Source organism: Echeneis naucrates, chromosome 4, assembly GCF_900963305.1.
Source record: "Echeneis naucrates chromosome 4, fEcheNa1.1, whole genome shotgun sequence".
Classification (NCBI taxonomy): Eukaryota; Metazoa; Chordata; class Actinopteri; order Carangiformes; family Echeneidae; genus Echeneis; species Echeneis naucrates.
The window spans coordinates 7,593,778-7,621,758 of NC_042514.1; the positions used below are offsets into that span (position 1 = coordinate 7,593,778).

Sequence of the window (27,981 nt, forward strand, 5' to 3'; positions counted from 1 at the left end):
AACATCAGTCGTCTGCCTGTACGAATATTTCTGTTGACACTGCACATCAGGAGATCCCCTGTTCATGCAATTCAAATGTAAGTGATAGGCAAAGCTAAAATGGGCCTTCAACCACCTGCCTTTTTCAAATCAAGTGGGCATAATCATAAAATTACTCTTCTTAGTGTGAAAGTCCTTTGTGTTTACAGTCCCCAAAACACTGTCTGGACGTTGGGAGATGTTTGGAGTCCCATTCATCCACAATGAATGGGACTCTCCAATCTAAACAGCCATTAAGGGCAGGAGTAATGATTTCTGCAAAGTGATGTGTTTTAAGACAGTTTGAAAAATTATAAACCTGTCATTTAAACTTCTGCATGAAGACCTCTAACTCAGGTTGAGTATTTTACCCCTCAAACCTTCTGTTTCAGTTTTCTCTCTGCAATGCATCATCTGCCGTCTGTATAACACATGTCCAGAAGTGATCAGAAATACTGCAATGTCCATGAAATAAATAACATTTATTTTCTGCAGAACACAGTAGAGCAGAGGACGTAATATGGGGTTTCTGATGCTCATAAACTCAACATGCATACAAAGGTGCAGGCATACATACACACTCCCACACACAGTAACATACAAAAGATAACCACAACGGCCCATTTCATTTGTGACCTGTATACAAGAAGTGTGTGTCTGTGTATGCTTGTATACACAGGCCAGGGTTAGTCTCTAGGGGAAGAGAGCACAGCGAGACAGCATGTTACTATGTACAACACAGTGTAACAAAACAAGCTCAGCTCCCTCTGGGCTATATGTTGGACTCCAAAGGGATTTATTAACAAAAAAATTGTTTATCAAAAATGGGAAGGGTGATATCATATTCGCTGCATTAAACAAGCTTTCTCTCTTGAAGGTTTTGCTGATATATTCCAACAACAGCCCCCCCGGGTAATCTAATTGGTGGACATGAACAGCTAGACTCAGGGAAGAAAAGGAAATCTCTGCTATCGCTGTGGCTATTTTGATGAGTGTAGTGTGTGTGTGTGTGTGTGTTTTACCTCATGGCTCTGTGGTCATAGTCCAGCTCGTGGATGTCATCATTGTAGGAGTGTCTGTAGTGCTGATGTCTCATGGGATACTGGTGCATGGAAGCGTTGGGCTGCGAGGTGGTGTAATATGGAGGCGGGATGCTGTTACTGGTCTCACTGCGATAGTCGCTGTCCCTGTCGTCCACTGCGCTGTCTGGGTCGTCGTCTGGGACAAAATGAATGGACAAGAACAGACGGTATTATAATTCTACAGTGTCCATATTTTGGCTTTTATAACATAATTTTTATGACATCAAACAGGGTGTCAGGGTGTGGAGCAAACGCTCTGAACTGTCCCCAGTGTTTGGACAGTCATGACAAAATTAGATCAACAGAAAGGCAACTGCAAATATTTTGGCTTCATAACTGATGCTAAAATTCCCTCTCTTAAAAATCTAAAAATCCATCTCTGCAGAAGGGAAGGTCAGAGCGGATGGGTGTGGGGAAAAAAAAAACAAACAAACATATTCACAAGACAGCTAATGGGTTCTGAGGAAAACTGCACAAGATCATTCCATTAAGGGAGACATGAACAATAAATAGAGAATTGCTCAAAGTCATTAGCTGAGGCGTATGAACGAAACTTACTTTGCTGATCTCCCCACAGACTCCAATTACCTGCGAGGAGATAAAGGATTGGGAAAACCAAATCAGGTTTTGGCCATAAATTAAACACATCATTAGTCACACTCTGGGTAAACACACTTAAGAAAATAAGCATTTTTATGTGCACAGCGTCAGGGAAAGCACGTGTTTATATATGCATATATGCATAGAAAAGCACAAGGTCTTTAAAGTAGCTTAGCTCGAAATGATCTTTTGTTTTCATGCTGCTGGCCTTGATGCTGCTAAGTAACAGAAAACATTGACATTGTATTGAACCCACATAAGCACCATATTACTTCCCAACCTCTACTGCCCGTGTATTTATACGATGCACACTTATCTCCCTGTGCCATCATCATCACACAAACAGGCAGGTTGATATGTCTGACAAACCAGTGCATGTCGGCTCACATTCATTACACATGTGGCACCTATAAGTCATTTTAGTGCTCACGCTGGCCTGAACTTGCTTGATTTGTCACATCAAGTTGCCTCCCTCTCTTCGTGATTTAGCTCATCTATCACCCTCATCTCTTCCTCCTGCCTCGCCCTGTTCTCGATAATCCAGGGAAACGGCGTAGGGGGGAGAGGGGAGAGAATAAACTGGAGGCAAAAAAAAGGACACAGCGTGGGGTAACACAGGAGGAGGCGGGTGGGGAGGGTACAGGCAGCACTCACAGCACTGTGTGGTTGGTGCATGTAGTGGCTGCTCCTGTTCCTCTTCATATGCATACTGGGGAAAAAAAAACACATCTCAGAAAATGGTCTTACATTACCCCTGAGGTAAAAGCATTCATTCTTGAAATTCTGTTGTTATTGGAAAGCCGTTAATTTAGGATAAAGACATAAAAGAAAATGCTATTAGGAGGAAGGAATAAATAGGTAAGGAAATTCAGTTAAAGGAGTGATGGGAATGTGATGTAAAATGTTCTTACATCTTGATCTCTCATTGCATTAAGTTGCTCAAGTTTCTTGGCCCAGTATCTGGCTTCTTCCTCTGGAATGTCTGCAGCACACAACAAAAACAAAAACACTTGACACAGTACTCTGCTCTGCAAATTCGATATTGGACAGTATGATTAATTCTCTTTTCTATTTATATCTCTTGCTATGAGCCCCCAAATTAGGTTGTGAGGGAAAGTGCAACCATAGCATTGAACAACAGCTTAGCATCAGGCTGAAAGTTAAACTGGGTGTGTTCAATTGTGTGTCCAAAATGGTGTTTTGTGGCAGCTGTAATCACACCCTGCCGTGGTGTCATAGGGTCCTGCAGTGCAGAGAGTCTGGCACAGTCTGGTTCTCAAAAAAACGTACGTTTTTGAATTTATTGTCAATCATGTAAGTTAGAGACCACTTCGATAATGGACACTGCAAGAAATCACAATAGTAATAACATTATAGGTAGTTGAAGGTTTGCATCGTACTAGTAAGTCGTATTAGTCATATTACTGATTGTCAAAGCAGTGGCCGTCATCATTCTGCTTATATTCAGTTGAAATAGTGCATGTAAAAAAAAAATATATATATAGAAAGCACAGGACAGAACAAATGAAAGTAATAAGGATAGACCTAGTGGCAGTTCAAAACGGGTGTCAAGCAGCAGTCTGTGAAAAGTCGGGTCTTTGGTTCCACAGATCTCACTCTCGGCCATGATCACATTGGAGTCCAGAGTCAGCCACTGACCTGGACCCTCCTGGAGAGAAAAGGAAGAGGAGGAGGATGACATATAAATCAGGGTTAGGGTTAGGGTTAGGGTTAAATAACCTTTTGAACCTTTGCCCTGACCCCGCCGTCTCCTATTCTCTCTGGGTTTTTTTTTTTGCAATTTAAAAAGTATAATTCAAATGTATGAGGGGAAAATGTAAAGTATCAGTTAAGTCATTTGAGTATTGCCTCAAAGTGATAACACAAGTTTTTAAATGTTCACCAAGAATTAGTTATTGTACATAATGTTCTTTTATAAACCTTGGACTTGGCCTTTTTACATGTTTGTAAGTACAAAGATTGAAAGCGCAAGCAACAATTAGTCAGCTTTAGAACTGCAAGAGATATTTTTTATCTTTCCAGAGAGCCAGAGAAACATTTTCCCCTGCTTCCAATAGTTGTGTTAGGTTGAAATAATTGCCTCCAGGCTCCAGCTTCATACTTGATTGATCTTCTCATCAAACTCTCAGCAAGAACATGCATTTCCCAAAACGTTAAACCATTTCTTTAAGTGAAAAATAAAAGAAAAGGCGTTTCATTCATTGGACCGAAAAAAGAAGTGATAGATATAAGCCTCATCACTCCAAGTTTACTCTGAACTTTATCAAAGCTGGGAAAAAGCCTCAAGTCAAACAAATATTGACCTACAGCTCCTAACAGAAATCTTATAGCCTAAATCGGTAACGCTACCATCTGTGCCCACCACACCATCATACAGTTTACCTTAATTAAGTAGATACTAATTCCAAATTTGGACTTTCTTGCTTATGTCAAGAATAATATATCTTATAAAGGAAGCAGGAGATATGTTACACTAAAAATAAAAAAGAGCAGCATACAGCTGGGAAATACGCAAACTAGTACTAATTTTCTTACTGGTAACCAATACTAACCTCTGTAAAACAAAACACACATGTGCTGTCCTTTGGTTTCACTGCTTTCCTATTTTTATTATTATTATTATTATTATAGGAACGCATAGCATAGATTGATCTGCATATAGCAATTAGTATTCACTTCCAACATGGATGAATATTAAGTGAGCCTTGTGTGAAAAGCCCCTCAGGATTAATATTGATGCTGCACAGTTTCTGCATTTAATTTGACACAATTTTTACTTTCTATACATTTTAATTAGATGTACACACAACAGAAATACAAATAAAAGTGAGTCACCAGTCTCCTGCTTTCACGTAATGACCACAAAATGTGAAAAGGCTTTGGGTTTCTATCATGAGTTGATTTGGCTCATTTAGTCATTATATTAATTCATCACTTATCACTGTGTATACACAGTAACTTAAAACCAAAAGGAAAGAAAAGGCAGCAGTGTACCTCATTGGACTGTCGTATGCTGTGCAGGGGGATCCATAAGGTTCCCACCATGGTGTCCCAGATTAGGCCTTTATTCCACACCTCCACCGTCAGGCCCAGATCCAGGCGGTTTATTTCACTGCTCAGCAGAAAAAAGAATATTACAGAGAGCTGAGAAGAGACAGGGTTATATGTAGGCATCTCATTGCATAGCGGCTTTTAAAAAGAAATACAGTCTGTGTCATCAGGAGCTGCACTTAATTCTGGTGATAGATATGCACTGTGATTCAATCTGCTGAGGGAAATGAGTCACTCAGCATGAGGATGAAAAGAGAGGGCGATTGTCAACCAGCCCGTTGGCAAGATATAAGAGAGCATTGATAGGATAACAACAAAGACTATCTACATTTCTGTGTGACAAACAACAATGAACTCTGCCTCATTTTCCCATGAAGCATTAACACGACATACAGCAGCAGAAGAAGTATCAGGGATTGGTAATGTGACTACAAATTTATCTGACAGATTATCAACTCTCTAAACACCTCATTGTTGAACGGTGCTTCTTCCCAAGCCCACTGGCTGCATTAATCGAATCAAAAGCTAATAAAAGCCACAGCTTGATATGAAAATGCATCTTTCTGTTTGGCTGGGATGTAATATACAAAATGGCTGAACAGGGGGATACCTTGGAAAGTGGAGAGAAGGAGATATGAGGGAAGGAGCGTTTTTCAGTTTAAAACTCTGATTACCCTACATTATTATTATTATTATTATTATTATTATAAAAATGGTAGACCTTCTGTAGTTATGAGGTGTTATGCAGCTGGGATATGAAACTTTCTCGACCAGGTGTGTGAAGCAGATCAGATGTTATGTCATCTGCACATGCAAAATGACACTGAAAGGCAAAAAGCAAATAAAAAGTGGAGGTCAAAAATATTTGCTTTTATGAAGCAGAAACATCATTGCTGCTGTTGTGTGTTGAAAATTTTTCATCTTTGTGGTGATATCTTTATTCGTGCGACTAAACAGTATGTATTTTTTCATCTTTAATGCATGTGGATGTAGATAACTGAAATGATTGATACTTTCCCTCTTTCAGAGGGCACAGATGAGTAATGATGTCAAAAAGCCACTGTGACAGAAATGTTAAAGCTGAAGGAAATGGAAACAGAGCTTTAAACTGAAAGCTGTTTTCCAGTGACTCATTGTCTTCCCTGCGCTGTAAGACTCGCTATGGACAGCTTTTATAAAATGATAAAAATCAATACAACAAAACCAGAGACATCCTCTTGTTAAATTGTTCCTTGTCAAAACATATAGCCTACATTACCCACAATGCAATGTATACAGTTATTTGTCTGTGAGGCCAATACAGAAATAATTCCTCCAAAAACCACAATCATCATGAAGGGAGAAGGTTGATCACATTATAATGGTCTTCATAACTGGAAGCCAGGTATGAAAAGCAGAAAATAAAGTAAGAAACCTTCATTTGGCACAATTAGGCACCTTAGGCAAAGTCAAACATGACAGGTGCTTAAGGGTGAAAAGACGAGAAAAGAGGAGTAGAAGACTACAGAAAGGGCAAGAAGCACTCACAACATGAAATCCTGCTCCCAGCACGGCTGACTGCCGCGCACAGCGATGGTTGTGCTTTTAACATTCTGCACCTTCAGTGTCACGTATGTGTTAAATTTCTCTGTGAAAAGGAAAACACAAATAGCACTGGTTAGGCCGGGATTCAGTGAATGTTAGTAACAAATTGATGATCTCCAAAGGTCATATGTCAAAACGCACCTTGGGGTCCATCAAGCTTGGCTTTCTTGACTGTAAAAAAAAAATTGAGAGAAAAGCCAATAAATTAGTCTAACAATGGCAAAAGTGAGTGATGTATTTGTCGCCCTTCAGTGATTGCACATTTTTGGTGGTTTAAAGGTAACGACAGTTTGTTTCATGTGTGCAGTGTCATGTAGTGTTACTCTGCAGTTCTCTGCATTTGTGCGTCAAAGTATGGCTGGTTGGTGATTCACAGAAGACTGACATTTCAGAAAGAGGATGGATTGGGTGGGGCTTTCGGGGTGGGGGTCTCCTCAACCTGGTTCTCTTCTCTCCTCTTTTGGGCATAATGCCAAGATCTCAATATGTAAAACTGCATTTATTCACCAGTTGATGTCAGAGTCGGGGAGTCACTGGGCCAGAAGGTGACAGTAAGGAGAGCAGCATCCTCTCTGAATGGTGTGTGTGTGTGTGTGTGTGTGTGTGTGCGTATTGTCAATAGGGGGTGGTGGATAAAAGACTAATCATGAACGTCTTTTGTCTAACACAATAGATGAAGCTCTTATAAGATGCCAGCTCCTCCACACATGGAGGTACCAGATTGACTTTTAAAAACCACAGTGACGTCAAAGGCGTTTTCATTATTCATTCGATCCTGCACCCTGCCGATGCCCAGCATCACCATGTTGGACGGTGAGATATTAATATACAGAGATCCGGTTTTCATCCCTGCTGACTGCCTCTTGCCTAGTACTACATTTCCAGAAGGAAATACAGAGAAAAAAAGCACAATATAAAATAAATCTAATTGACCCTCAACAGTAAGCCATTAGATCCATCTGAGCGTCACACAGATCCATCTGTGTGACCAGTTAACAGAATGACTTCATGAGGCATAACCTGCAGTCCAAAGGTCAGAAAAGAGGCAACCAAATAAAGAAGAAGTCCAGAAAAATGATGGTTGCAAAGGTAATGCTGGTAGAGGGCATGCTCTGATTCAGTTTCACACTGAGTAACAGCAGAGCAGATATGATAATCATTGTGGATAAATTTGCTTCTAAAAATAGCCCAACCCCAGCAAATCCCTGGGAAAATGCTTATCATTTAAATATCGCTATGATTTATGAAGTAGGTGGTGGAGTAATTGGTGCGGCAGCACATGTGCCTCTTAGCCAACTTCAAAGTAAAATCCCCGTGCTGATATCTTAGCTGCTGACAAGGCAGTCACACATGAGGGGTAAGGAAGGTTCATCTTTATGGAAGCACTGAGTATACATTTGACGAAAAGACATCCAAATGAATTATTTCAGCTTCAGACTGACTGTAAATGACAGATGCAACCGGGCAACACTCTCCCTCTCCCTCAAACACTGTGCTGTTCTCACCATCAATCAGTTATTGGTTCTCTCTCACTCTCTTCTCCAAGCTTCCCCTGCCATGTGGAAAGTGTGCACGTGTGCTCCCTTTCTATCTCTTTCTCTCGTGCTCCATTAATCTCTCTGTGCAGCCGGATGCGGGCAGAGTGAGCTACATCCCCAACACTAAAAATAACCACTTCAGTGTGACAAGGGTGGGGGGTGCAGAAAGGGGGGTAGGGTACTTACAGCTCACAGGCACAAGACCAAACCACCATCGCTGCAGTTACAGCACAGAGGGAAGAGTGAAAGGGAGTAGGTGTGACATATTTCTGCAAACCCTGAACAGAAATGTTGATTCCCTGCCACAGTAATTACAGGATCTCAGTTTTACTTGCTTTGCCAGGGAAAATGTAACAAATCCATTCACTCGTGTCCTGGTGAAGAGATGCTAAAAGGGTGTTTATTTCCTGAGGTTTTGCAATCAAAAGCTTTCAAAGGAGCCCACACTTCAGAGCAATTACACATGACATCAGGAACAACGATATAAAACCATAGACTGAATTTTCAGTCGAGAAACTCTGATATTAAAGGAGAAAGTAATGATGTACGCAATTAAGTTAAAAAAAAAAAGAAAAGGTTATAGAGACGAAGAGGTCATTACTGTCGATCTCTGTCTACTCTGCCCATTAAAAGTCAATCACACACCAGCACACCACCTGCAGGAATATATTAACAATGTTGATTATACCTGCAATAGGACTACTTCAATCTAGTTATGTGATTTAATATTTTTTCCCAAATCCACAAGAAAACCGGGCAAATTCTTCACAACCTACCTTGACAATTGCGCAGCAGTCATACTGGAGTACAGGAGCATAAAGTGTGTGTAGCTTTGGGATAATTTAAACATAAAACACACATTCTATGTTGTATCTGTTGTACACATTTCAATTTTGGGTGTTGCGCCGAACAAACAAAAATAAAAAGCTAACGAAAACTTGGTGTTTTGTGTCTTACTGTCTGTCTGGTTTAACCAATGATCTGAATACATATGTAAATAATCTTAAGTAGGTGTTAATGAAAGAAGGTGACACTAATGAGGATAGCTTTCATAGCTCACTCTGCTATGAATTTAGGGTTAGAGTTAGAGAGAGAGAGAGAGGGAGGGAGTGGAGGGGTTGCCAGATCTGAATATGCTCATTCAGCTTCTATGGCACAGGATACTACTGCATCTAACATCACCAGACGTGATGTAGTTCAGAATAACTCAGTGCACCATCATCATCCCCTTTATTACTTCACCTCGCTCTGCTCACCGCCACAGTGAAAAAAATATAATATCAATATAAACCTAGCAGCAGGCCTGTAACAGTGTGTAGAAACTAATGAGAAAATGCCAACGGAGACCTAAAATACCATTGGGGTTGCTATGCCAACAAAGCTTCAGGAAATAAAGCAGCCATCAACGAGCCTGAATCGCAATCCTGGCATCTGTGCAATCAGCTCTAGCACTGGTGTCAACAACATACAGTTGCAGCCTCTTCAAAAACACTACACACCTGCTGCTACTTCTCCCTCAATCTGAACAAGACGCTTGAAGGAATCGCTTTTAATTTTTGTGTGACTGTTCCTGGATACCACCGGGCTCTATATTTGTCAAGTGTCAGCAGAGGAAATCTATGGCAAGTTTGTAGTTCAAATGCCCCCCTAGTTCCAGTTCAAGTTGTGACTGAGGAGCTTTGATGAACTATGGAAACACGCACCAATTCAGCAAAGACTTTAGAGAGCTGCAAAGAGCCCTCTTCAAAGTTGTTTAAGATTTGTGACAAGTGATAGGACCGTGATGTGCACATTTTCAGACACACGTGTGGTTTAAGGGTCAGTCAATTTCTTGAATATCATAAAAAGGTTCTGAATGTTAAAAACAAAAGGAGAACTCCGTGTGAAAAAAAAAAAACAACACTTCTGCTGACAGTGATAGAGTATGTGTCAGATGATTTAAACTTTAGGTTTTCAATGTGTGCAACTGAGGAGGTCACATGAGACTCCCAGGATAATAGCATTTAATCCCCCTGACATTTAGTAAACCTTTCCAAATCTATTTCAGTCATTCCTGAGAACGACTGTCTCCCAATTAAACGAAAGTAAGGTTAAATAAAAAGAGGTCTTCAGTCTTGTTTCAGAAACCCCCACCCTACAGAGCTTTACATGCTTTATATGATCACAAGTCTGCCCTGCCTTTAAATGAGTGGAGGCTTATCATCAGAGAGAATCAGTGATAAGACCTTTGACGACAGACCAACTCACAGACTTCTCTGAAAACAATTACACACGCACTACCAATGACAAGACAGACATATACAAAGCAGTCATAAAACAGCAGTGTTTTAAGATTGGCCTTCTTTACACCTTATAAAAACCAGTTGAATTGAATTATTCAGAGGAGCAGGCTGTCACTACAGAGCACAGTCTATCGGAGAAATCACGTGGGTCAAAGAAAGCCTATATGCGCCTGCACACGCCTTTTTCTTCTAGTGCATTAATCCATGAAGGCTGAGATGCAGCATCTACATGTACGTTGATTTTTAAAAAGCAATTGCCATCAGATGTCTGCCACCAAACACCCAAAGCTTCTGCAGCACTTTGGATTACATCTTGTTTTACTACGTTTGGCAGCGGCTGCCAGAAAGCATACACCTACTCCATAAATCGATACTATAGCAATGCCAGGTTTTGGAAAAAGCAATACAGGCTGGCATGGGAGGCGGCATGAGTGAGATACTTCAGGTGATTGACTGTTAACTAAGAAAATAGAGTCTAAAAATACAAAATAACCTGAATTTGAACGGAACTGATCGCCAAATGAGTGTGAATTGCATCAAACTGCAATTTAAAGAAAGTTAAAAAAAAAAAAAAAAAAGAAAAAAAAGAAAATTAAAATAATAAGATTTTTGTGTACATTGGCTATTCTAAAATTAGGTAAATCTCAAACAGAGTAATAATGCGACTTGGAGCCATTTGGGCTTCAGTCCAGCCCAGCCAAGACGTGGAGTAGGTGTCAGTTTTCCTCTTACCTCCGACGCACAGCAATGACATTTCTTATGTGCGCCTTTAGTACAGAATCCAGCTTCTTCGCCAGCTAATCTGTGCGGCTGTCAGTCCGGGAGAGACTCGCTGGGCTGGGGATGGAGAAGCCGGCCGTCGGTCGCGGACACCGGGCCTGGCGGGGCTAGTTACGCCGGTCAAAGAAGTCTTCGCACTTTGAAGGGGGACGCCAGAGCCGCAAATCTGTCTGCCTTGCTTTTATTGCGATGCTGCCTGTCTAAAAATTGTGCCTCCCCCCCCCCAACCCTTACACCTTCTCTCAGCTTCTCGCTCCCCAACACACAGCCATCTTGTTCAGCTTCAGCACCACCGCTGCGTGGACAGCTACTGGTAGTGACGTCAGGGCGGCGAAGTGTGTTGGGGGGGGGGCAAAACTCCTTACACCTACATATTGTACTGATCTCAACAAAATAACCTGGACCCACTTTTAAGGAAACACTTGAATTGCAGAAGAAAACCTGACCATGTAACCACTACTGTTACTGCGCATTCACCTTCAATGGATGTAAGAATATATACATGCATTGAAACAATGAGTTGGTTGTTGCAATATATTAGTCATAAGCATTATCAGTCATTAGTCATAAACTATTAATTTGATAGTCAATTAAGTCACTTTCAGGCCAGAATGGTAAATATTTCAGTGTGAATTGATATTCAAGATTGAATATCAGATTTGATATTTCTATGTGTTTATCGTTACAGTAAATTGTGTATTTTTGGGTTCCAGACTGATGCTCATCGCATTTTATAAACAAAAAATTTATTGGTAGATTAGTTTAAAGCGTAAATCATTTTTAGCTGTAGCTCTTAGGGGAGTATGTTTACTCATCTAAAGGAAATGAGTAGGAAAAAAATTGTAACCTGTCATAAGCAATCAATCTTGAAGTTTAGGTATTTCTGAGTCACCACAAACTGACTTACCCTTAAACTCTGGTTCATGTTATAATTACTGCCTCCTGAGTGGAACAACATCTCCTCCTGCTGGAACACAACATCCTCTGCATCTTCAGAGTCTGTTTTAGGGCTAGTCCTCCAAAAATCACATAAAAGAAGCAAGTTTTACGAATAAATTCTATGTAAACACATAAATCTGAAGAGTGGTTTAAGATAAAGCGTGGTTCAACACAACTGCGTGCGTTCCAACTTTTGTTGCCATCATTTTCAGTATGGTTTAATGAACATTTCAAAAAAATACAAATGTACACAAATATATAATATTCTGACAATCCCACAACCTGCCATTATCAATGTAACTTCAAACATTGATATGCTTATGTTTTATTTTTACTTTCCAGTTGTTTTTCATGCAAACTAACTAACTAAACTAACTCTACGTACATATTTTCTACCTAACACAGGCCAAATGGCATTTAATGTAAACTGTTTAATAGGCTTATCTTATTGGACAGTTCAGGCACCTGCAGGAAACTACTGATACAAAGCTATTCGATAAAGTTAGGGTCACTCCAACAGTACTTATGGCAGTTAAGAGGTTAAAATCACATCACATTTTTTTTATATTCTTTTACTGTAAAAACCCTCAACACTTCCACACAGATTTACATTCACAAAAAAATCCTGTGCATGAATACACATATTCCACAGAATAAGCATATTCATAAAGGGAGACATGTGCACATAGTCTGTGTGTGGTCTGATGAAGTGTTTGCACCCTTGCCTGTACCATCATTAAGATAACCACATGTGTTGTTGAATGGTACTGACTTGACCTAATACTACTGAGCTCGTCATGTGTCCCTCTGACGCAGGAATGAAAGGACCACAGGAAGGAGTGTCCTCATAACTTCTCACTGACAAGGAATTGAATGACGCAGACAAAGAAAACATGACATTTAGAAATACAACTTAAATAAAAGATTCGAAAGAAAAAGAGCTGAGATTTACAACAATGTGTAGTAGGTAGTGTCATATCAGTGATCAGGAGATATTATTATTGGTCAAAAACAGGTTATTCTGCTGTGATGCATCTGCTATAATTGTTAAAGATGTTTCATTTACCTGTCAAGATGAGAGAGGACCTCACAGAGCTGGCTGAGCAGAGCGCGGTGCTTATGGGGGTTTCCCTCCAGTACTCCACTGAGGCGACTCAGGTATGAGTCCAAGTTCCCAAGAGAGGCTGTCTCACCTGTACCTGTTCAGAGAGAAAAACACCTTACTTATACATTTCTTTTTATTGGTGCACTGCTCCGAGACCACCCAGTCTATATTATGACCAAATGATCATAATATTATCATATAAAAAGAACCTTGTAGGAAAATTTAACCTGAGAGCAGCAGAGCTAATATCATTAGTAGTTGTTTCCTCCTGTCTAAATGACTGCTGACCTGGCAGTGGGACTGTAGAGAGACTGTTGACCAGTGTGTGTTTAATAGCCAACAAATGTTGTTGAAGAGCCTGAGTGCGTTTCTCGTCCTGCCCCAGTTCAGCCTCAAGGCGCTCCTTAGCATTGTACATGTCCTTTATATGCCGCTGTAATACTGCATTCTGCTCCTCAAACTCAATGTTGGCCTTACGGAGCCGTCGCAACTCTGCCTCTCGAGCTGAAACCAGAAATTGAAGTAAAAATGAGAGTAAAAGATTTAGTCTTAAGTCTTAGTTAAAGTCTTCCAAGACAATAAAATAAATGCACAATTCTGTTGTTCCTGCAGACAACAGACAACTTTGTGCTTCATTTGTGATGTATCAGAATAATTATTTTCCATTTTCAGTTACCTTTGTTTTGATCAAGAAACTCCTCAGTGAAGATAGGGATGTCAAATCTGTTTGACAGCTCAGATGCCTGAAAGATAAAAGTAGTAAATGGATGACGTAGCTGTTTGTAGTTCATTCAATCAGGACATTGCAGAAAATACAGTAAATTGAGGATATAGAAGATACAGAATATATAGGCATGTACCTTTGGTAGAGATGACCCTGAACTAGTACTGATGATGACAGATGGAGCATCTTCTGAAAGAAAAAAATGTGGCCATGAAACGGCTCATATGGAGCAAAATAAAAAAAAATTTACACGTACCATTGCCCTGGTGATGCAGTCTTTATGTAGAATAAAAAATACAAATGTTCGAGCTGTAAACAACATCATGAAAATGAATTCACCTTTCTTGATCCTTTTGTCTTGTATCTTAGCACTGGTGATCTGATAGGCCTCAGTCTGTTGGTATTCCTTTAGCTCCTGTGCATACTGCATTTTCTCCCGCTCTGCCTCATCTAGATAGCGCTATCAATAGACAAATAACAGTGTTACTTTACTGAGGGGGAAAAAAAATCTGACTTCCCTCAAGAACTGAGTTATTTTTTAAAAACAAAAAAACAAACAACAAAAAAAAAAGGTCATGTGGCCCCTTTTATCATAAAAATATTTTGTCTGTGCAGTTTTCACAGCCATCAGAATGGAAAGGACATAACCAAGATGGCAACGACATATTTATGGAAAATAAACAACAGAAATATTGCTGCTCCATGAAACAAAACCCAAATACAGCAACATTCTTGACTGAATTTCCACATCATTGTGGATATCTGTCCAACAGACCTCTTTTGCTAGATAGAAAAGAAGTTTGAAAAGTTACCTGTTTGTCATTTGGAGCTAATCTTGTCCATTCTGCTCCAAGTCTCTTGGTGATCTCTGGAAAAGGTAAGTCGGGGTATCTGGCCCGCATATGTTCCCGTCGTTCATTCAGGAAGCGGACATATCCTGTAACTGGTGCCTTGGGACCATTTGGTAGCACCTTCTTTCTCTTCTTTCCCTTCGGCCAACCTCTCTTTTTAGGCTGCAGAGAGTAGAGACAGCACTCTTGGTCAGTAAAATGTTTGCAAATCATTGTTGTAGCATTAAATATCTTTGTTCCATCGTCCATTATCCACAAATCGTCCACAAATATTTGAGGAGCTGGTGGAGCAGGGAGTAGAAAGTGCCCCATGAACAAAAGGCTACAAGGTCCTCATCTGTGACGCTGGTTCAGTTCCAGCCATGTCATTTCACTCTCTTTCTCCCCCGTTTCCTGTCACTGTTCCAGCTGCCCTTTCTAACAGAGCCAGAAAAGGTGAAAAATAACAAGAAAAATCTACAACAAAAATAGAAAAACTTTTTTTTTTGGGGGTGGGGGGTGGGGGTCACATAAATTAATCAGTTCTTAAAAATTGTCAAATTTGATCTTGTTTTGACAAATTGATTATTTGATAAATTGTTCCAGACCCCATACATAGGGTTGATAGAAGGACTACTTTAGTGCAGCTTTGGAACCTATAGTTTGTCTTTTTCACAGTAGTTTTCTACTGTATTTATTGCCATGCATTTCCCCCACCCTCCTGTAAATAAAAAGTTTAAACTGCTTTGTGACTTTTGATTCCAGGACTGTTTCAATGGTGTGAATTACTTGTATTGTGTTTAATAAATGGAAATGCCCGCATTGTAACAGTGTAGTAAAACCCTTTATTTAAAACGTTTCATGAAAAGCAAAACTCCACTGCAAATCATGATAATCCAACCTATGCAGTAATATTCACAAAGCCTGTTTACTGTGCTGGGATGCAGCAGGACTCACCTCTTCTTGTGGCTGATCCCCTGAATGTGAAGCTCTGAGCTGCTGCGATGCATCACTCTGCTCCTGTTTGATCCCTCCCATGGTCTGGTTCCGTGCAAGTCTGCAAACGGGTCTCTATCCGGTGGGGACGGAGTGAGAAGTTGTTGGGTTTTTTTTGTTTGTTTGGTTTTTTTTTTTTTAAGAAAAGGGAAAAATATATTTTTCACATTAATGTCTCCTGTGCTGATGCTAACCTGCCTGCTAGCAATTCAGTCAGGCTAACTGGCCGCACAGTTGTAACACACGTACACGCATACAGACACACACACACACACACACACACACACACACAACGGGCACAAAGGTAATCCAAACTGCTCACTGTCCTATACGAAAAGAAAAAAAAATACTGCTATTAAATATGTTTTTGTACATTTAATAATGTTTTCCGGCCCCGGACAGTGACGGTTTTATACCACAGTCTCTACTTTTTTAGGATAAACGTTATATTACTCACCGATAATGAACCCCTGTCCAAACAGGAAGAGAAGCCAGCCTGTCCTCTGATTGGCCGGTTCGGAGACTCACGATTGGGCCCCGCCCCCAGTGTGCGTATGCTGCTAATGTCTGTTCAAAATAAATAAATCAAGCTGGTTTCCGTAAACATTCAGTCGGTTTTTCGCGTTTTTTAAGCAAACTTTGAGTACTAGTAGCGGTGTAAGGCGGTGATAAAGCGAAATTCCGTAAGTCAAGATCTTTTCAACTATTAATAGTTTTCATACGTTTATAAAAAAAATACCCCTAAAACTACAGAAAAACGTTGCGAGTTACTATCTAGTTATTTTACAAACGTGAATGATACGTATATAAAAATTGAACAGAATTTCACGAAAAGACGTGTCGTTTCAACGTTTCCTGCTTTATTTTGAAAGTCTTAGCCGGAAGTTGGTTTTAGCCATCCATGGCGTCCTACACCTCCAGATGATCTCTGCCAACATTAAAACCTTTCAAAATGTTCAATTTAACAAACCAGGGGCGATCGAAGGAAATATTAACACACTAACATCTTGTTTGAACGTGCGAAAAGTGAACACGAGTGTAAAACTCGGTAAACGAAAGGAAATGAGGTCATCAGGACCCCTTCTCTTTAAGAGCATCGGCTTTGTGTGTCGAATGATTTTCTACAAAATCAGACAAACATTTATTTTCAAGTCAGTGTTTGGCCTACAATACACATCCTGCGATCCCTGCAGTTGGTGAACTCCAGCTAATAGACAGTCTCCTGGTTATTTTTAAGTTATTTTTCCTCACAGGGCACACAATTGAAACTAAACTCCTTAAAATAACTCATGTCCTCATTTGGTTTTTACTGCCAAGCCTTCCCCTAAATTCTTGGCAAGAGTAGAAGTGGACGTCATCTGTTCATTGTTTTCAAGGATGAAGGGTTCAATATAATTTAAAAAACGGAACTAAAGCTCTAACGTGGCAAGTCAGTTGAGTTGAAGCTGGAGATCCACTATGGCACACAGTTTATTTGGTTTTTTGAGAATGTTTGATATATTCCACAGCATGATAAGTAACATCAAATTGATTAATTTGTAATTAAAAGCCCATCCTTTTAGGGGTCGTGCTCAATAAATCAGAGCCAGTATAATCAATGTTCATACAAACATTTCAGTTATTTAGTGTGGTGCCAGAAATATGTACTTTCCCACTGAACAAAAATAAAAAATTCACTTCATAACTTCCAACCACTATGCATAATTTGATAAAAATGTCAGCTACCTGTCAATTCCTGAGACTATTACAGCTGTAATTCATCACACAAATTCACAACTTTGCATCACCCCCCCCCAAATCCAGGACCACTGTGGAACTTCATCCTATCCAAGTGTCATGACCATATCAGCATTCAAAATTATATTCCAAGTTTTAAATTTGTTGCATATTGTGAAAATAAAATTAGTTCAACTTAGTCCAACTTCCGGAGCCAATTAAAAATGAGCCTCTAATTTGAGCTCATGTGTTCACCTTTTAAACTCAGGCAAACTAGACAGGTATCAGGAATGCAGTACAGCCATCATCTACCAAATCAAGTAACTTTAGTGAACCCCCCCCCCCAAAAAAAAACAGAGTCAAAATTTTTTTAATTCCATTTTTATTGTTTACAATTTTTGTAGTCGTTTATTCATTATTATCGATCCTTTTGGCAAACAGTGCTCACTATGTTCTGTACAGTCCAGTCCCATGATCTAGCTTTTGGTGGGAAGATCAGGCATGAGCCAAGTGGTGTTCCGCTTTTACAATTTGTCCAGGTAGTTGTCCAAGGCTGGGACACCTTCTTTGAGACCCTTACGTTTACGTGTCTCCATGACAACAATACCAGGCTTGCTTGCAGCTTCCATTGGATTTCCTGGCAGGATCTGCCAGTGGTCGAATACGCACTGTGGGAAGGCCTGGCCACCGGTGTTGGAACGCAGGTCAGCTGTGAAACCTGGGAATGAACAAACCAGTACATTTCGCATATTTGATGGTAGCTAGAATTTTCAACAAATTGAAAACAAAAACATTCAATTAAAATTGTGCCACATAAGACTGCTGCTCTGTTTTAAAAAGAGGGCATACCAAATGACTCCATGACAGGCAGGTAGGCCTTGATGACACGCATTGGTGTTCCCAGGACACTGGACTCCTCAAACACATGACCACGCCTCTTGGTCAACACACCATAGATTCCACCCATTGCAACTTCAGGACACTACAAAGCAGACAAGAGATAATAGGTGGAATACACAATAATCCACCATGTTAAAGACATGCAAGTTAAAAAAAAAAAAAAAATTTCAGTAAACTAATTTTGAGTAAAATCTTTTGTAATTTAAAATCCTAAGAGGTTTTACAACCTTGGTGAGATTGTTAAAGAAAAAGGTGAAATATGCCAGTAAACCTATTAAGTAGAATCAACCAAATACATGTGTATTTGTGTCATGTACCTGGATCTCCACCAAATAGACGGGTTCCATTAGCCTGGGCTCAGCTGTCAACTCACAGGCATACAGAGCTCTACGGGCTGTGGGAATAATCTGTCCACCACCACGATGAATAGCGTCTGTGTGCAGGGTCACATCATGGATGTCAAAGCGGATGGCACGCATGTTCTCCTCACAGAGGACACCCTAAAGACAAAAAATTATGAATTAAATTACATGCAATCTACAAATCTCTGCATGAAACCAATAACCTAATAAAATACTGTTTAAGTTTGAGGAAATTTTTGTACAACAAACTCCTTCATATGGTCTTCTCACCTCCTTGACTGCCCACTGGAAGCCGGCCACAACGCTGTCCTTGATCTCACTAAGATACTGCACTCCTTTGGTAACATCCACCAGCAGGTTGGGACCATTTCCATCAGGTCCGAAGCACCAGATCTTTCTGGCCTCAGTGACGTCCCACTCATACTTGTCAGCAAGGTAACGGGCACGGGTCTTCAACTCCTGACGAGCAGAAACCTCACCTTTCTCGATGTCCTCTGCCAGACCATCTTCGAAGGGACGGGCCTTCATGAAAAGACGGTTGTGCTTGTTGGGTGACTTTGACAGACACATGACACTGGACTCTGAACTGACGGTCTCTCTGTAGGACACCACAGGTTCCGATTTCTGAAAAGAAATTTGCAGGTTTGAAAGCAGAAATGGTTGAAGGAAAAGTGAATCATGGATTAGTGCAAGATCAAACGTTTACCTTGAGTGGGATGCAAGCATGGTCCTCTTCCAGATCTTTCAAACAGATCTCCAGATGCAGCTCTCCAGCTCCAGCAACAATGTGCTCTCCAGACTCCTCAATGATACACTGCACCATAGGATCAGACTTGGACAGACGCTTCAAACCCTCCACCAGCTTGGGCAGGTCAGCAGGGTTTTTGGCCTCCACAGCAACTCTGACCACAGGGCTGACACTGAACTTCATGACTCTCATGTTGTGTGCCTGCTCATAGGTGGTGATTGTTCCGGTCTTGACAAGGAACTGGTCCACACCAACCAGACCCACGATGTTACCACATGGCACATCTTCAATGGGCTCAACATAACGGCCCATCATCAGAATGGTCCTGACAAAAAGCATTGTATATTGATATTTCCGAGCTGACCAATAACTGATATAGTTACTTCAAACACCAGAACGTATATTTATCAACTGACCAAATGTTAAAACCAACCTCTGAATTGGCTTCAAGTAGAGGTCGTCCTTCTTTCCGGGGACAAAGTTTGGTCCCATGATGCGCACTTTCAGTCCAGTAGAGACAGACCCAGAGAACACACGACCAAATGCATAGAAACGACCCTTGTCACTGGTGGGTACCATCTTTGAGATGTACATCATCAAGGGAGCCTTGGGGTCACAGTTCTTGATACCTGGGGAACATATTAGTTTGAAATAAACTATTCATTGAAGACAAAGCAATAATTATTCATGTGGTGCAGGTGTGACCTTTTAATCCTCTTAACAAAAGTTAAACAAATCAGTTCCGTACCCATTGCAGCGTCATCATCTCCAGGGCCTTCATAGAGGAGCTCGCAACGGTACTTCTGGGCAGTGACAGGGGAAGGCAGGTGGATAGTGATCATTTGCAGAAGGGCTTCACCAGCAGGCAGCCAGCGACGCATGACAGCCTTCAGAAGAGGTTTACCCTCTTTATCCTTGTCCTCAGCATCCAGCTTGATTTCCAGCTTCTGGATCAGTTTTGCAGTTTCCTCCTTTTTGAAGTTCATGATGGCATCAAATACCTAAAAGATTTAAAAAAAAAAAAAAAAAAAAAAAAAAAAAAAAAAAAACATGTTAAATAACTTTAACATGGCTAAGAAAAATCACATCGAAACAAACCATTGGTTACGCCTTGCTCAGACTGAAGGTTATCATCACTGGTAAATCAGGTCAAAGTGAAGAATAGTCAAGTCATCACTTGCAGGCATACTGAACAACTTTTTTTAGGCTATTGAATGAAGAACTGTTCATTTGAACTTATTAACATGTACTGTGAGCAAATACAGTGTGCCTACAAAGACCTGTCAAGTTACCTTGAAGATGGGGTCCAAGATGAGAGCAACAAAGGTGCGGGAGTACCTCTTGCCATCAGGACCACTAACACTCTTGCTGAATTTTCCAGTGTCTACATCATAGTACCTAGAATGAGAAGTTAAAGATTCATCAATCCAATAGTCAAAGAGACACCTAATTTAAAAATGAGCAAAGTTTGAAATTATTGGATTACAGAAGTTAGACTGTAAAAACTTACATTATAAAAGTCATTTCTGTGTGCAATTATCCTTTTGCAAGTGTCACTGAATTGCTGTTAATAGCCAATCACAGGCACTTAAGGTGGCCATTATTTGGTGACTAACCTGTCACCCCACAGTTTCTTCATCATGTCTTCCACCTTCTTGCAACGCTCAGCTGGTGTCATCTGGGTGTTGCCCTTGGCAGCAAACTTGGCTGCATACATCTCAGCAAACTGCTTCAGGGTGAAAGCCCAGCCATGGAGTCCAGAACCAAAGCCAACAGTACCAATAACTGGATCAACCTAAAAGTGAAAGCAGTATATCAGTGCATTTTAACAGATTCTTCATAGAAATTTTAATGTGGAGAAAAACCAGAGTAATACTGATGTAGTTTTACAGGTGAGTAACATGAAGCCTTTGTTAGTGTAGCATTTTAAAGTAAAATTAAGCCACTTACCATGATGTTACCCATAGGTCCATCTTCTTCTCCATAAGTGCAGATGATGACGTTAACATTCTCAACAATACGCTGGAACGTCTGGTAAAGGTCTTCTGGTTCCAGCTGCAACTCCAACAAGGCACGGTCCATCTTGTTCATCATCAGGACTGGCTTGATACGTTCACAGATGGCCTGACGGAGCACAGTCTCGGTTTGCACACACACACCTGCGTAGGCATTACATTAGTAGAAAGTTTATCCCATTGGAAAAGCAAGATAACCTGTGAATATGATTTCAAACAAAGTACAATTAGAACCGTTATTCAGGCTTGAACTTACCTGACACACAGTCCACAACAACCAGGGCTCCATCAGTTACACGGAGAGCAGCAGTCACTTCAGAGGAGAAGTCAACGTGCCCAGGTGAATCAATCAGGTTGATCAAGAAGCCAGAACCATCCTTGGTCTGCTTGATGAAGGCCAAGTCATTTTCACTCAGCTCGTAGTACATGGAAATGGCACTGCAAGTTGGTAAAAACATCAATTTATTTAGCAGTTGACTAACTGGCTTAACTGGCTGATTCCCTTTATTTCCCCAGATCAACAAGTCTGAACATAAGCTGAATGTTAAAGCATCAGTGTGTGTGTGTGTAAAAAAAAACAAACAAAAACAATAACAAAAAACAAACAAACAACGCTGAAATGGTGTATGTATAGTTTTTAAGCTGTGTCATTCTGGATGAAACGATTGCGACACTGTGACAGCCTAGGATTGTGGTGAGCAATGCACTGTTCCACAAACTCTACCAAAACTTTGCAAGTGTGCCAAAAGTCTTTCAACAGTCACTTGGTAAAATAAAAGGAATAGTTTAACCATTTTAATTCTCCAGTTAAGTTCAAATATAGGTATTTCACAGATACACACCGTGTGTAAGAAAAGCGCATAAACACACTAAATGTTATTCATCTATTTGACGCCAAATGTCCAACTACTTTGAAGGCAAACAAATTTTGGGCAGGAGGTGAAATAGCACTAGAGTGCATTTTGATATATGGCAAGATACTTACGTGGACTTGATGGTAATGCAACGTTCCTGTTCATCTTTACGAGTGTCTGTGAAACGGGTCTCTCCAGCACGGGCTGAGGCAATGATGCCAGCCTTCGACACCAGCGAGTCTGTCAGAGTTGACTTTCCATGGTCAACGTGCGCAATCACAGACATGTTACGGATGTTGGCCTTTTTGTCCATGATGGCACGGATCTGGTCTACGGTAAAGTTCACCTGAGGAGACAAATTCAAGTTGTAAAACAGTTACAAAAAACAAAAACAAAACAATTTTAATGTCTTAATCTTGAAGCTTCACACTGTCGGCCTTTCTCCCATTTCCCTAGGCCATTACTGCATAGTATCCTATTGAGATGAAATAAACATTGAGGGCATTGAAATGCCGCGGGAAAAGTAAAACTAGAAACAAAGCATTCTGCCAACAAGCTACAGAAGGCCCTGATATGGTGCAAAGAAATGTGCGCACACAGCAAAGGCACTTTGCTGAGCCACCGTTTTCTCAGTGACAACCAGCCACTGATAACAGCAAACAGGAGTTTAAGAATGCATGAAATGTTTATTTCTAAAACAATTCCCTCTCGAGCCAGCAAGTTAAAGGGATCTTAGTCATTTCACTCGACAGTGACTGCACCCTTAACGGAAATAGTTGCTGACGCTACATGAGCTGCTCCGTACCTCCACCCAGGGCGTTGGGTACCCGCCATGTCCGCAACGATTACGTTCGTTTTATTTACGCTAAACCAATTATTTCAAGCATCAAATTTATTGTTGCCAATATGTCTGGTCCTTATCTAGGATGACAGCTAACGTACGCCATGATTCATCGTTTGCTGGTGGATTTAAAACGCAGCAGCAGCCGGCATAATATGTCGACATGAATAGGCCACGTGTACAGACTTTGACATTATGCTAAAGGCTAAGGTTAGCTTGTTAGCCTCCGGTGCCGGGCGCACTAAAAAAAGCCGGCGAATTGCTCCTGCCTCCGGGCTCAGCTTCAAAAACAACGCGAAACATGTTCATCTAGTTAAACACACCAGTCACAGTAAATACTACACTGAAGTGGCGTCCGTGTTACAATTCAACAACAATATCGCCATTTTAATGGAATTGGCAGCTCACGTCAAAAAAAAAAAAAAAAAAAAAAACGCCACTATTAAAAGTTAGCCGCGACACTTTGGCGTCGCAGAAGGTTTAGAAGTTTAATATTATTTCGACACAGTTTCACTCAAATGTGTAACGTGTTGTTTAGTTGGATAAATAAGGCAGCGAAGCGGCACAACGGGACCGGCTTTCTGTAGCCAGCAGGACGGGTTATGAAATGGTTGCCATTTTGTTCAAAGCACAAAGTACTTTCAGCGGAGCAGCGCGGCGCTCCGGTCCTTCTTCTAAAAACGGACGATACCGACTCCGGACACACTTTCTGTGGCCGCGGAGCCAGCTGCCGCTCGGAGAAGTGTTTTCGACTCACCATTTTGACGGATGGTTTTGGATTCGCTTGGTGGAGAAGAGAGACGGGAAATTTTTTACACTGCCCACCTCACGAGGGCATAGGCAGGGAAGAGACCGCTGACGTCAGATAACGTCAATTTATACCGCATGCGTCCGCCATGTTGCGTAGTCACGCACTTGTGTTACGTTGTGGGTCCGTGGCCTGGACCGATCAGGACGGCCAGGGTGGTTTGGTCCTTATTCATCCTTTAATTCCAGAAAGAATGAAATGTGAGCAGTTCTGTTTGAATTTGAAAAGAGTGGATGACAGTAAAGGTTAAGGTTTAAAGATACTCTGCTGAATGGAAATCATAATAAAATATATCAAAGTATAATAATCGTTAAAACATGGATTCATATACACCAGGGTTTTATTTTTTCCAGATTAAAATATTGTTTGTTTGTTTTTTTGCCTGCTGGCGGTATTTCCCTGGGGTTCTGTCAGGGGAAAATATTAGCATCATAAAATAGGATCAAACCTTTTAAATGCATGTATCATATTTTTGGGTTACAAATATACTCGTCAAAATCCTTCATTTCAGGTTGAAGTGTGTAGTGTATGTAATGACGTATTTCTCCATGAATCACAAGCGATCCCATCTCATCCCATCTCATTGATACAGATTTGCTATTTCTAATATTTTGATTTCATGTTTTATGACTCTGATAGAAACAGTAATATAAAGACCAGGCAATACATTTCAAATCATTCCCACAAATCAGAAGGTTGTCAAGCTTTTTTTTTTGTTTACAATTTTTTTTTCATTTGATGCAAGCATAATACAATACAGTGAATTAAATATGACATGTTGCATAGATTACATGCTTGTATGAGGCAACCTTTTGTTTTTGATTGCTTGCTGCACCTGCTCTGCAGGTAATCCCTGTAATCTGATTTCTCAAGGCAAATTGACAAACAGAAATAAAAAGCACACTTCACACATCAGTAATATCTCTCATAATTAATAAAATAAAATAAAATAAAAAAAATAAAATAAATCCTTAAAAATGGGGAAAATTGTTGAACACAGATTATTTAAATATAAACAATTATTGTTCAGGCTAAAATGTCAACTGTTTTGCTTGCATTGAGAATAAAGACAGCAATATTCTTTTCCTGTTTTGTATAAATATTTATTACTTCCAGCAGATGGTGCTCCAGCTTCACGTTCCCACTCAGCTTTCAGCAAAACCAGTAACATAAAATACAAGTTGGTTATTTCCACGTTATCACAACAACTTCAGCCTCACTTATATGACAGTTCAATTATGGGATGTAGGCTGCCATAGAAAGATAAAGTCAATGTTTTCATGACTAAATGTCTCCATACACCCTCAAAGTGAACGATAGAGTTTGATGTCTTTCTAGGATTACAGTGGAATTAAGGCAGCAACTTCACTCTCAGTAGACCGAATCAAACAAGCATTTTACTTTGATTGAACCAAACCCTGTTTATTTTTTCATTTGTGTAGTTTTGAAATACACATGCAAAGACGCAAGGAAGATAAATAGAGAGATAAATAGAGAGATAGATAGATTTTTAACCTCTCAGTGGCTAATGTGAATGATGACTAATGAAGAATGTCAAAATGTCAACGTGAGAATGTCAAAAATCATCCAGTGATCTTCATTATGATTTGCATCATCTCCAGGTCATATCACAGCAATTCAGCAATTTTGTCAAAAACAAAAAAACAAAACAGTTTAATCTTTCTGTATTACACAACTCAACTTGAATAATTTCAGAATGTACTTTACACTACACCGCAGTCTATATTTCAGCGTGATAAAGTTCTAATGACAGGTAGACAAAAGGAGGTCTGATATTCACTGACTGTCAGGGTTACACTGGAGATTCAAGATTGAAGACAAAGTGTTTATTGTCATGTACAGTAAAGAAACATGTTGCCCTGTACAACGAAAAGTTTTTATTAAAATAAAAGATATTCAATTCTAACTGCATAATAATCCAATGAGGAAGGTCCTACAATAAAATGCTGCCTATGTTTCAATAGTAATATTTATAATTACATTTGCTCTTGTTACACCAAAAACACAATTGTTATTATTTTTTCTGAGGTTTGAGTTTGAGAAGTTTAATTAAAAATTTATCACAATACCAGAGCCCTTACTGATCTAAGCTTCAAGTGCCTTAAATTTAAGCCTGGTTTTAAAAATGTAGCCGCTTTTATTGCAATTAAAGACATAAATGAATATCGTGTGTATACTCAAGAACATACATTTATGCATTTATCGCCATCCCAATTCAATGCTGAATGACATTTTGTCAGTCTATCGGCAAGGGCAATTAAATTTTTGTCGCTAAACATTCTCATGATGCCATTATTTGATCAATTATATGAGCATGAACATGTCACAGAAGCACCTTTCTAAAAAGCATCAGAGTATTTCGTGATTCATATACTTGGTGATAACTGGAGAATAATGTAAAACAGAATTTTACATTCACACACAGAGGGAGGGAGAGACAAACACAAATAGAGTAGATGCAGACAAACTAAACTGAGCAAATTAGAAAATGTTAATTGCCTGTTTGAATGGAAAGTAAACTGTAGAACATTTAGTCTTTTAATGCCATCACCCCTGATTTGCTTGTCAAGTTGTGTGCTGTGGCTCTCGGTATCCTGTCATAACTAACAACATGCACATGAAATGATTGACAAGGACAAATGGCAGGCAGCCTGAGTAACTGACCATAGATTGAAATGACACCAAACTTTTACAGAGATTTTTAGCTGCTGAATGTGTCTTGTAGAAGTTAAAAGTTGTTTTGCCTACTGTAAGAACAGTCACTGTTCTTATGGTAGTTTCTGTGACAGAAAGAGACAGTAGACTGACATACCATATCCTCATATTTGCTTCAGTCTGATCCCCAAAAATACATGCCTGAAATTCTGTCTGCATCTGTCACTCATCCAGTCTCCCCCGTGTATCTATCATGTTCTTGCCTTGAATCTTGCTCCCATTTTCTTTTCGCAAATTTCGCAAATGTGGCCATCACACAAAGACATCAGTGGTCTTTGATGAGTCTTTTGATTAAATTATAGATTTAAGTAGTTTACAGTCAAAAACACAACTCCTGATATGTATTTTTCACCTATGGTGACACTTATTTCTTGAAAAGAAACAAAAAAAGATGAAATCCTTGTCATAGGGTGGAGCTCCAAATATATCTCATCTATAAATGTAGCTCAGACAGACAGCACAAGCATCCTATCTCCTGGAGCTGCTCCCAAGTGTCATTATGGCAAACAGCAGGCTTATGCTATAAATAATAGATCAAGCAAGTAAACAGTTTTGTGTGACAGTGTTAGCCACCATTACATAAATGTTATGGGTGACTGTTATGGGAGACATAAATGGCTCCCACAACAATATGATAAAAAAATTTGATGAGTATTGCAGACAGTTTTACTTCAGTTTTCAGAAGCTCTCAACAATAACTCGATACGATGAACAAATGCTATATACTGTAGAGATATTTTTAAACAAATATAACAAAGCAGCATATTAATTTCATGGAAGTATGCACTTTATATGTAAGAGCACAGTCACAATACAGCTCTGTAAAATGCTTTAGTTGACACTGAGCCGTTTGTCATCCAGGATAACAATCATAAAATCACAAACACAGTCCAGTACATCTGCTGTATTGTGGGGACCAGCTGAACCTGAATGTGCAGGAGCCTCCAACCTCTATGAGGCCTCCAAACAAGGCCAACTATATATATATATGAATAGAAAAATTAAGCAATACATTTTTACAAATGAAATTTTCCAAGAGCTTTGTCTGTATTGTGATGCTGATGTGTGAGATCAGGGTTCATGCAGTAACCAAGGAAAAATATTATGAAAGCCCAGACAGTTGCTAAGGACGAGAGAGAGGAGATAACATATGGAAAACTGAAATCTGGACCAACTTACCATGTATCCTTGCAAAATTCAAAAACTTGATTTTAATTATCCGGAAAAAATTTGGGATGATGTGATCTATGGTGGGTTTGAGCCAAACAAGCAGATTCCTTTTTCCTTAGAGAATATATGCGGCACTAGAGAGTTTCATTTATGGTAAATTGGGTACTTTTTGTTATAATCATGGAAGCAGCCCCTTTGATTTACATTTTGCACATGGCCATGCTGCTTTTGCAATTGTTTCTAAAAGTAACATGGTCATTACTTAGAATGTAAATCCTTTA

General features: G+C 39.9%; 3 protein-coding genes and 1 non-coding gene across 5 annotated transcripts in view; all 4 read right to left on the reverse strand.

The window, feature by feature from the left end:
• unc13a (unc-13 homolog A (C. elegans)) overlaps window positions 1–10,930 on the reverse strand; it is a 41,276-nt gene extending 30,346 nt beyond the window's left edge. Inside the window, exons 1-9 of the mRNA XM_029499397.1 lie at window positions 10,909–10,930; window positions 6,498–6,527; window positions 6,300–6,399; window positions 4,716–4,833; window positions 3,246–3,369; window positions 2,612–2,682; window positions 2,355–2,409; window positions 1,659–1,688; window positions 1,041–1,236 (exon numbers count right to left, since the gene is read on the reverse strand). Coding sequence (XP_029355257.1) covers window positions 1,041–1,236; window positions 1,659–1,688; window positions 2,355–2,409; window positions 2,612–2,682; window positions 3,246–3,369; window positions 4,716–4,833; window positions 6,300–6,399; window positions 6,498–6,527; window positions 10,909–10,930 — 746 coding nt within the window. The remainder of the gene's footprint in view (window positions 1–1,040; window positions 1,237–1,658; window positions 1,689–2,354; window positions 2,410–2,611; window positions 2,683–3,245; window positions 3,370–4,715; window positions 4,834–6,299; window positions 6,400–6,497; window positions 6,528–10,908) is intronic.
• Window positions 10,931–12,092: 1,162 nt separating this feature from the next.
• On the reverse strand, window positions 12,093–16,039 carry hmg20b (high mobility group 20B). Of its 2 annotated transcripts, none has more exons than XM_029500595.1 (9): window positions 16,008–16,039; window positions 15,512–15,625; window positions 14,537–14,737; window positions 14,064–14,184; window positions 13,861–13,913; window positions 13,677–13,743; window positions 13,289–13,504; window positions 12,962–13,094; window positions 12,093–12,753 (listed from the first exon to the last, which is right to left on the reverse strand). In XM_029500595.1, exons 2-9 carry the CDS (start codon window positions 15,590–15,592, stop codon window positions 12,741–12,743), a joined length of 885 nt encoding a protein of 294 aa, XP_029356455.1. In that variant the 5' UTR covers window positions 15,593–15,625; window positions 16,008–16,039; the 3' UTR covers window positions 12,093–12,740. The 2 variants fall into 2 exon arrangements, with proteins under 2 accessions (XP_029356455.1, XP_029356456.1); XM_029500596.1 differs by lacking the exon at window positions 16,008–16,039 and adding an exon at window positions 15,745–15,767.
• Window positions 16,040–17,631: 1,592 nt separating this feature from the next.
• LOC115042251 (elongation factor 2-like) lies at window positions 17,632–23,847 on the reverse strand. Its single transcript, XM_029500345.1, has 13 exons — window positions 23,744–23,847; window positions 22,277–22,491; window positions 21,548–21,729; window positions 21,227–21,435; window positions 20,893–21,071; window positions 20,569–20,674; window positions 20,025–20,277; window positions 19,710–19,905; window positions 19,235–19,601; window positions 18,799–19,152; window positions 18,484–18,666; window positions 18,116–18,248; window positions 17,632–17,984 (listed from the first exon to the last, which is right to left on the reverse strand). The coding sequence occupies exons 1-13, from the start codon at window positions 23,744–23,746 to the stop codon at window positions 17,791–17,793; spliced, it is 2,574 nt and encodes an 857-aa protein (XP_029356205.1). The 5' UTR covers window positions 23,747–23,847; the 3' UTR covers window positions 17,632–17,790.
• On the reverse strand, window positions 20,390–20,457 carry LOC115042665 (small nucleolar RNA SNORD37). Its single transcript, XR_003840702.1, has one exon. It is a non-coding gene; the product is annotated as a small nucleolar RNA SNORD37 (small nucleolar RNA).
• Window positions 23,848–27,981: the final 4,134 nt, after the last annotated feature.